Source organism: Arachis hypogaea, chromosome 5, assembly GCF_003086295.3.
Source record: "Arachis hypogaea cultivar Tifrunner chromosome 5, arahy.Tifrunner.gnm2.J5K5, whole genome shotgun sequence".
Classification (NCBI taxonomy): Eukaryota; Viridiplantae; Streptophyta; class Magnoliopsida; order Fabales; family Fabaceae; genus Arachis; species Arachis hypogaea.
The window spans coordinates 90458660-90468868 of record NC_092040.1 but is presented as its reverse complement, the minus strand read 5'-3'; the positions used below and the strand labels follow the sequence as shown (position 1 = coordinate 90468868).

The 10209-nt window shown below is 32.5% G+C and overlaps 1 protein-coding gene and 1 long non-coding RNA gene across 3 annotated transcripts; one reads left to right on the top strand and one right to left on the bottom strand.

Moving 5' to 3' along the window:
* The first annotated feature begins 2236 nt into the window (after positions 1-2236).
* On the top strand, positions 2237-6810 carry LOC112801838 (cyanogenic beta-glucosidase). 2 transcript variants are annotated; one of them, XM_025844781.3, is made up of 13 exons: positions 2237-2464; positions 3326-3395; positions 3720-3778; positions 3863-3938; positions 4041-4118; positions 4223-4310; positions 4655-4910; positions 5024-5139; positions 5406-5620; positions 5856-5887; positions 5999-6101; positions 6229-6337; positions 6454-6810. In XM_025844781.3, exons 1-13 carry the CDS (start codon positions 2294-2296, stop codon positions 6647-6649), a joined length of 1569 nt encoding a protein of 522 aa, XP_025700566.1. In that variant the 5' UTR covers positions 2237-2293; the 3' UTR covers positions 6650-6810. The 2 variants fall into 2 exon arrangements, with proteins under 2 accessions (XP_025700566.1, XP_029154250.1); XM_029298417.2 differs by lacking the exon at positions 3720-3778 and having other exon boundaries at positions 2326-2464.
* LOC112801840 (uncharacterized) lies at positions 4654-7476 on the bottom strand. Its single transcript, XR_003202117.3, has 3 exons — positions 7072-7476; positions 5980-6092; positions 4654-4840 (listed from the first exon to the last, which is right to left on the bottom strand). It is a non-coding gene; the product is annotated as an uncharacterized lncRNA (long non-coding RNA).
* Positions 7477-10209: the final 2733 nt, after the last annotated feature.

Sequence of the window (10209 nt, the reverse complement as noted above, 5' to 3'; positions counted from 1 at the left end):
TGGGATCCATCGAAGACGATAACTAGTTAAAAGACATAGGCATTAGTTTCCTGAGTATGAATTGGTTGAGAACAAGTTGAGGATTTTGTTCTTGTGAACATTAAATTTATAAAGTGTTCATTGTGTAGTTTGAAGTTACAATGTTAAACTGCTAGTGTTATGCGAGATATGATGGAAATTGGGAGAGAACAATGTCATTTCTAAACAGAGGAGATCAGGGACCATTTGTCACCTGTTAGAGTTGTCGGGGACTATTTTGTCATCCGTTAGAGTTAACGGAGTAAAGGACCTAAGTGACTAACGGAATTAATTGTTAGGGACCAATCGAGTAATTAATTTTAGTTGGGGACTAAAGTGCCCAATCTAAAATTTTTTGAGGACCAAAATGGGTATATACTCTATTATTTTTGTTATTCATATTTTTCATTTGTAATTACAAGGTTCGTACGCTCGTTATGCAATAATATCCTAATAAATTACATTGATTTTTTTTAATCATTTTTGATATTTTCTTGATTTTGTTTTTTAGTTATGATTAATAAGTTCTTCCAATTTTTTCTTTGTTAAGTTTTGGGTTCGCACTTAAGAAAAAATTAATAAGTTTGGTTCAAGTTTAGTGGTAAAACATGCTTAATTTGAATATGTTGTATCAAATCTTGCATTACTAAAAATACGCTTAAAACCATCAGAATTACTGTGAAATTTTTTTTATGAAATTTATTATTAGAATTTCTATTAGATTGTCTGACGATAAGGTGAAAAATTAAATTTCTAAAAAATATTGACTCAATTTTATGGTTGGAGACTGATGCAAAATTCAACAATGCTAAGATCGTTGTGAGTTTAAAATTATATTTAAAAAGATCAATATTATTGTCGAAAATTTCTGCTAAAAAATCCAACGATAATTCAAACTCTTGAAATTCACTTGATTAGGGAGTTTGACTTAAACTCTTGGATTTTATCTCATCGGAATTTGTTGTTGTAATTGATAGTTATAGTAAAAATTTTATTATATTTGTAATAGAGATTAATTATAAATCTCATTGTACTTAAAAGCTGAACTACTAAGATATATAATTTTGTAAATCTTCTTTTCCTTCATTACTCTATTTAATTTTACGCAATTTATAAAATAAACAAAAATAATCTCTGTCATAATCTTATTTACTTCACTTTGGCCAAAAGAAGTAAAATTCTAAAACAATCTTTATTCAACTCTTTTTAGAATCTAAAAAAAAAACCAACAATATATAATATTTGCAAATATCTCATTTCGTTTTTGGTTTCAAAGTAGACAAGACAATAATAGTATAAATGAATTTTGAACTTTTTTCTTTTTTTTTTTCAAAAAAATTTCGAAAGTAGATCCTTATTATAATGAGATTATCTGTAATATATATAGAAAATTCTATGAGTTTATTATGAATACTTATATTTTAAAAAAATGTTAAACCCATAAAGAATAATTTAGGGGGAGATATATCATATAAAATTTAAGAAAACTCACTTAATGACTTAAGGCTGTATTTATTTCTGAAAACAGAATAAGATAAGATATTAAGAATAGGATATAATAATAGATAGAGATATAAAATTTTGTGTTTTTGTATTTTATTTAATAATAAATTAGAATAAATTATAAAAATTTAATTTATTTTTATTTTTTTCATTCAAAAAATTTGAGAAGAAAAATATAATTATAAAAAATAAAAAAATAATAAAAAAAATAAAAAAATAAATTGTGTTTTTTATTAATGTCTCTGTATCTTTTCTTTTAGGATAAACACAAAATATACTAATTTTATATTTCTTGACATAATATTTCTATTCATATCTCATCTATTAAATACGATTTTATATTTTTATGTCAATATCTCAATAATGTCTTAACCTTGTAAGCAAATCGTAATCTAAATGTACCGAAATGTATATGACACAATAATAAATGTTATATCGGTCATGCAAGATTATTATTTCATAAAGAAAAGTATGTGAAATGGCTAAACATGCGATTTTAAATGCAAAAGAATATGTGAAATGACTTGAGCCTTAGAATAAGCTAAGTTTTGTCACTTCATATGTTTAGATAGATAGAAATTCAGTCAATTAACTTGGCTTTGTTTTTCTTTTTCCTTCCTTCTTTTGTTTTTATTTTTCCTTTCATTTGTACAAAAAAAAAAAAAAAAGAGAACAGCTCAACTCAGTTCTCACTATATATATTAGGGCTCATTGCAGCCAACAACCAACATATCCACCATTCTTCTTAGAAGTGAAAAAAAGAAGAGCAGTTATGGCATTCATTAATGCCCATCATCTCCTTGGTGTTTTATTGCTTCTTAGCTTAACAACCATTGAAGCTGATGAAATTATATTCAACAGCACTCTTACTACTACTGAATATTTTGGCCGAACAAGTTTTCCACCTGATTTCATTTTTGGGTCAGGATCATCTGCATACCAGGTATGCAATGCATTCTATTTAAACAATTGTTTAATCTTCAGTGCTCTTCTGAAATTCATATATTATTGTATAATAATAGGTATGTTTTATTTACACTTGTTTAATGTATGAAATAATCATACATTTAATTACTACAACACATAGTGAAATTTTGGATAAAAAAAACTTTTAAAACATGCATTAAATAATATATTCTTAGATTACACAAGTATTTTTCAAATTTTATAATCCTATAAAAATTGAAATAATATGATAAATTAATTACAGTTTAATTCAATTATATACTCTATATTTAAATAAAATAGTAAAGAGATTTATATCTTAGATGTTGATCAATATGTATTTTATGTGATAATATATAAAAAAAGAATAGTTTACTCTTTAATTTTTGAAAGATACCGGAATAATTACCTCCATGATACATTTTTTCATGTGTTGTCATATATTTTAAGATGGTCTTAGCTTGGATCATACAATGATAAGAAAAAAAAAATCTGAATTTGATTTCTGCACTAGACATTATGAGAATCACTTTGTGGATGATCTATCAATTTTTTTTGTAAGTATTTAAAAAGGTGAAAAGTCAAGTGGAGGCGGCTACGTGAAGTCAATAACGGAAAGTAGTTAGATAATTTAATTGATTTGACTAAATTTTCATCTAACGGCTCTAAACTATCAACTTCACGTAAAGTTGACTGCACATGAGTTTTCACCATTTAAAAACTTAGAATTATCTGTGACTCTAATATAATTAACATAACTAGTGTTATTGTAACTTATTTAACATTTCATATATGTACTGAAGGGGGAAAAAATGTTTGAACGCACGTATTAATAGAATATATTTATGCACAATTTCAGGTTGAAGGCGCAGTAAATGAAGGTGGCAGAGGACCAAGTAATTGGGATAATTTCACTCATAGTTATCCAGGTTTTCTGATTTATTAGTTTGTAGCAATTTCAATGTCTTATGGCTTATGCGTTCAATTTTCTTTTCTTTTTTGTTTTTTGTGTGCATGTTTAATTAAAAAAGTGTCCTCTATTTTATTTATATAAAATTGTTTATTGTAAAAAAAGAAAAAGTGGCTGAGTTCCATTTTGCATGTGCTAAGTTGTGAATTACATTATGCTCAGCAATTACATTTTTTTGTTTAAATAAATTTATCAATTAAAAAAATATTATGAGTTATATGAGTTCTATCTTGCATGTGCTAAGTTATATATTAATTATTACATTGTGCTTAATACATGATAGATAAAATACAAGACAGAAGTAATGGAGATGTATCCGTCGATGAATATCATCGTTACAAGGTGCTGTAATAAATTGAACAACAAAAATATTAATCAAGAAAATAGGAGAGATTCTTTTCAAAATACTATTGATTATATATGCAGGAAGATCTTAAGCTCATGAAGGATATGAACATGGATGCTTATCGATTCTCCATCTCTTGGTCCAGGATACTACCAAGTAAAGTAACATATTACGTACAAAAAAAAAAAAACATTGTCGTTGTGTAAATTGAGTGTTATTAATTTAATTAAGTTAGATTAATTGGCTAATTAATTTCAGAGGGACGGGTTAGTGGAGGTGTGAACACAGAAGGAATCAACTATTACAATAACCTCATCAATGAGCTTAAAGACAAAGGTCATGGCCCTACATTACTATTTATATTTTAATTATGTAATTATTTGTTTTTGCACTAATTTATACTTAATGCAAGTATAGCAACTTTTGGTAACTCAATGCAGGTCTTAAACCCTTTGTGACCATTTTTCATTGGGACGTTCCTCAAACCTTGGAAGAAGAATATGGTGGCTTTTTAAGCCTTAAGATAGTGTAATTTACATATCTTTTACCTTACATTAAAAATATTCATCAACACGCCTTGAGTATTCATTTTATTTACGAGTTAATGATCAAATTCGTCTTTTAGCTGCCTTTGGTTTTAAGAATAAGACAAGACAATGACATTGAGAACAAGACACAGACATAAAAATTAATATTTTTATATTTTGTTTTATTTTTTTATTCAAAAAATTTGGGAAAAAAAATATAATAATATAAAATTAACAAAAATAATGAAAGAACTCGATTTTGTGTGTCTGTCTCAGTGTGTCTGTAAATAAACGCAATCTTAAAGATTACATGATCTCCAAATTTATATATCTCACATTATATAGGGACGATTTTCGAGACTATGCTAAGCTTTGCTTTGAGGAATTTGGAGACAGAGTGAAGCATTGGAGTACGTTGAACGAACCATGGACATTCAGCAAGCATGGCTATGCAAAAGGGAGTTATGCACCGGGAAGATGTTCACCTTGGCAGAACCTTAACTGCACCGGCGGAGATTCGGCGACCGAACCCTATAATGTGGCACACCATATGTTATTAGCTCATGCAGCTGCCGTTAACATCTACCAGACTAGATATCAGGTTTCATGATATATTTGTACGATGAAAATAAATAAGTTTGTGTCTTCATGTCCCTGTGATGGATCTCTCGAGATATTGGGACCAAAACTAACCTTCATTTCTTGTGTACACAGAGATTTCAGGGGGGCAAGATAGGAATTACACTAAATTGTCACTGGATGATGCCACTTAGTAATACTATATCGGATCGTAGTGCTGCACAGAGAAGCCTTGATTTCATGCTTGGATGGTATAAAATTATAATTATAAATGCTTTATGAAATGCAAACTCATTTGTGGAAGTTAACTATAATTTCTTGCTCTAATGTATTGGTTCTAACTAACACGTCACATGAGCTTTGTAGTGGTTATAAGATTCGTAAAGATGACTACAAAAATGAGTGGTTGAGAAAATAAAGAACATGACAAGTAATTAATGAATTAGAAATTAAAGCAATTTATTTTGTCATTAAATTCAGTGTACTATGAGAGCTTATTCAATGAATGAAATTGTAGGTTTATGGAGCCATTGACAACAGGACGTTACCCAAGTTCCATGGTGCATCTGGTGGGAAATCGATTACCAAAGTTCTCTTCATATGAATCAAGGCTTGTAAGAAGGTCCTTTGATTTTATTGGACTAAACTACTACACCTCCTATTATGCTACTAATGCTCCAGATATAAATGCCAACCCTAGCTACCTCACTGATTCTCTAGCTAATCTTACAAGTAAGAACATGTTTTACGAAATTATCATATCTTAAATTAATACCACTTCTTCCATTTTATACTCAAAACGACTATAAAATGGAAGGAATACTGTAATCAACGATGCTATCGTTCTCACACATTTATTAATTCTAACCCATTTGATTTTGAAGAAACATAGAACTCTACAATTGGTCAATTCATGATATTTATTTATAAATATTAAATGATGCAAGATTTTTTTTTTTTGTGACAGATAAGCGTCACGGAATACCTATAGGTCCACCTGTAAGTGAATTTATATTCACTTTATTTGCATTTGTAACAACATATCAATTCTTCACTTCAGTTATTATTCTGGCTAAATGAAGAAAACAAACCTCTTATATACAATCTCAGGCTGCTTCAAGCTGGTTGTCTGTTTATCCAAGAGGAATTCGTGAACTTCTGCTGTACATCAAGAAAAAGTACAACAACCCTGTGATCTACATCACTGAAAATGGTAATGCATATTAACAACACACTCATATTTTTAAAAAAAGTTATTTATAGTACAATTATGAAATATTCATGTCACATTAGTATTTGTTTCCTCATGTTTCTGGAAAACAATGGATCAATTTATGTAGGCATAGATGAAGTTAATGATCCAAAAATTCCACTTAAGGAAGCCCTTAAAGATGGGACTAGAATTGATTACTATGATGAACATCTCTACTATGTTCATAAGGCAATCAAGTAAGTGCTATAATATTAATTAGTAATAAGGTTTTTCAATTTTTCCTAACTAATCTGTTGTCTACATATGTTTAGTGTAGTATTATTTCTAATGTTGCTGGTTTTAAATATTGCAGGGAAGGGGTGAGGGTGAAAGGATTTTTTGCATGGTCATTTAGTGACAACTATGAATGGAATTATGGCTACACTGTGAGGTTTGGAATCTACTTTGTGGATTACAAAAATGGCCTCAAAAGATATCCAAAACTTTCGGCCACTTGGTTCAAGAATTTCCTGCAATTGAAAGTACCTACACATGGTGATTCGCGCTAAGGACATGAACAATTCACTAATCATGTGTCTTAGATAAAATATAAAATGTGATTACTGTGAGCAGTATAGCTCAACTATCATGCTTATTTCTATTCAATAAAGATGTAGACACACAAATGTAATTGGTGTTTATAACTCCAATTGCTGTGTTTTCTTGTTGAGTTTGAATTCTATATATATTTCTAAGAAAGAAAGAAACCTGTGATAAACACTTATGCAGACAACCAATTAGAAAACCATTATATGCATACTTGTTTTCAATAATTTATTGATTACTCGACACTTTATGAAGATTGGAGTATATAATACATCAAAATCTCAAAAATTGAAGGAGGGAAAAAAAAAACTCAAAGTGCATATCACTCAAAATCTAAAGAAATCAGCTATAAAATCACCCAAAGAGTATATTAACATTGACTTACCACAAGTTTGGATGCAATGCAGAAACTTTGATTTCATGCTCCACTATTCTGAGTGCCCTATTATTCTTTTTCAGAAAATTGCAAAGCTATCCAGTAACATTAACTCCAGGAGATGACATTATCTTTTTTCAGGCATTTCGTCAAACAGATGACGAGCAAAGAGTAAATCGTGGCAAAACCATACACCCATTGAGTAAACTATTTACCCAGCTTCTCAAAATCAAATGTAGCTACTCCAATATCCTCCCATTTGTGCTTGTTCTGTCTTTTTCAACTATGTAACTTAGAAGCAACTTGCTCTGCCAAACATTGTTGAAAGTTCTTCATCAACATAAAAGTTGATGAAATTTGTCTCCTTTATGGCAGGATTTTAAATTGTCAGTTAAACTAAAGCATGCAAGTTGGCTTTGTTGGGCCAACCGTGGGGAGCTCTCGACAACCGGGGAGAATTCGGGGAGGAATCGAGTGAGAAAACATAAGATGAGATGACACCACATCCAACTCAAAACCTTAAGGTGTCAAGTTAATGGGTCTCTCATCTTATAAACTCCTCACTCTTCCATGCTTTCTTTGATGTGGGACTAACTTTAACACTCCTCACACTTGCAATACTAACAATCTCCCCCTCAAGTGTGAGCCTCCACATCAAGCACTAACTCCCCCTCTTTCTAACTCCTCCACCACCACGAGTATTCGTCCATCACACCGCCGCAAAACACCGCGGGACACGCCGCCCGGACCACCTTTGCCGGGAAGACTTTCGATGCTTCACCTTGAATACTCCTTAAACCAGACCGATTAAACCATCGGCTCTGATACCACTTGTTGGGCCAACCGTGGGGAGCTCTCGACAACCGGGGAGAATTCGGGGAGGAATCGAGTGAGAAAACATAAGATGAGATGACACCACATCCAACTCAAAACCTTAGTTGGGTCGAACGTGGAGAGCTCTCGACAACCGGGGAGATTTCGGGGAGGAATCAAGCGAGAGAACATAAGATGAGAAGACACCACATCCAACTCAAAACCTTAAGGTATCATTCTCAAGCAAGGACTTCATTTCTTCTTGCATAGCTTCAAGCCATTGAGCTTTGCTTTCATCTTCAACAGCCTCTCCAAAGCATTCAGGTTCTCCCCCATCAGTCAACAAAACAAACTCATGTGGAGAATACCTTGACGAAGGCTTTCTCTCTCTTGTAGACCTTCTAAGTGCATTTGCAGGAATTTCTAAAGCTGGTTCTTCATCTTGATCATCATCACCAACTTCATCAAGTATTGGATCAACTGTTCCATCTTCACCTGCACTTGTATCATGCTCATTATTTTGAGCTTCAACTCTACCATCTTCTACCATAGGCATAGAGGGAGTAATATCCAAGTCAGAAAAATCATCACTAGGCTGAACCATTGGCTTTTCCGCATTATCAACATCCTTCAATGTTTGGTTTTCAACAAAGACAACATCTCTACTCCGAATCACCTTCTTGTTAACAGGATCATAAAACCTGTAACCAAACTCATCCATGCCATAGCCAATAAAAATACATTGCCTAGTCTTTACATCAAGCTTAGATCTCTCATCTTTAGGAATATGAACAAAAGCTTTACATCCAAAGACTCTTAAATGATCATAAAAAACATCTTTACCTGACCATACCTTCTCTGGCACTTCAAATTGCAAAGGAACACATGGTGTCCGGTTCAAGACATGAACAACAGTGCTCAAAGCTTCACCCCAAAAGGATTTTGCCAATCCAGACTGCGACAATAAGCACCTAACTCTTTCAACCAGTGTTCTGTTCATTCTTTCAGCCAAGCCATTCAACTGAGGAGTCTTCGGAGGAGTCTTCTGATGTCTTATACCATGCTCTTTACAATAAGCATCAAATGGACCTGAGTACTCACCACCATTGTCAGTACGAATGCATTTCAACTTCTTCCCAGTTTCTCTTTCAACAGAAGCTTGAAATTGCTTGAACACATTCAAAACTTGATCTTTGGTCTTCAAAGTGTAAACCCATAATTTTCTAGAATGATCATCAATAAAGGTTACAAAATAGATAGACCCTCCAAGTGTTCTTGTCTTCATCGGCCCACATACATCAGAATGTACCAAGTCAAGTATCTCCGGCTTCCTTGAAGGTGGATGGCTCTTAAAAGAAACCCTGTTTTGTTTCCCAGCAAAGCAATGGTTGCACTTTTGCAAAGCAACCTTACAACCAGATAAAAGATTTCTCTTGGATAACATATTCATACCCTTCTCACTCATATGACATAATCTCTTATGCCATAAATCAGTTTCATCAACAAACTCAGCAGCATTAACAACATCTTTCACAATCTTTGCTTGAGTTAAATAAAGAGTAGAGTGTCGAGTACCTCTAGCAACAACCATGGAACCCTTGGTGAGCTTCCAACTATCACGAGAAAATGAGCTATCCAAGTCTTCATCACACAACTTACCAACAGAAAGTAAGTTCAACCGAATATCTGGAACATGCTTCACACGCTTCAAAGTCAACTTGGTACCATTGGAGGTTTCTAAGCAAACCTGTCCAACACCAGCACATTTTGCAACACCTTGATGAGCCATTTTCACATCACCAAAATCACCAGGAGTATAGGACGTAAACAAATCCCTCCTAGATGTAACATGAATAGAAGCACCGCTATCAATCACCCAACTAGTGCTATTATCAACAAGGTTAACAGATTCAAACTCTTCAACAACAAGAAAATCATCATGAGTTACATTAACCTTGTCTTCATTACTACCATCATCTTTATTTTTGCTCTTGTCTTTACTTGCCTTGGCTTTCTCCTTCTTTAGCTGCCAACAAAATCTCTTCACATGTCCCTTTTGACCACAATGATGACACTCAATATTCTTATACTTTCCTCGAGACTTGCTTCTACTTTGATCTCTACCTTTAGGACCTCGACTTTTGCTTCTCCCCCTAGACTCAGAAACAAGAACATCTGAATGTGTAGTCGATGTACCTTGTGACTTTCTTCTCATCTCTTCATTCAAAACACTGCTCTTGGCAAGATCCATAGAGATTACACCATCAGGAGCAGAATTGGACAATGACATTCTGAGAATTTCCCACGAGTCTGGTAAGGAGCCAAGAAGTAACA

What these genes read in the sequence shown, in the direction of transcription:
- LOC112801838 (XM_025844781.3), top strand. Translation starts at nt 2,294, where the DNA reads ATGGCATTCATTAATGCCCATCATCTCCTTGGTGTTTTATTGCTTCTT. An exon ending in CTTGATTTCATGCTTGGATG is followed by an intron (nt 5,140 to 5,405) that starts GTATAAAATTAT and finishes ATGAAATTGTAG; the next exon opens with GTTTATGGAGCCATTGACAA. An exon ending in GATCTACATCACTGAAAATG is followed by an intron (nt 6,102 to 6,228) that starts GTAATGCATATT and finishes CAATTTATGTAG; the next exon opens with GCATAGATGAAGTTAATGAT.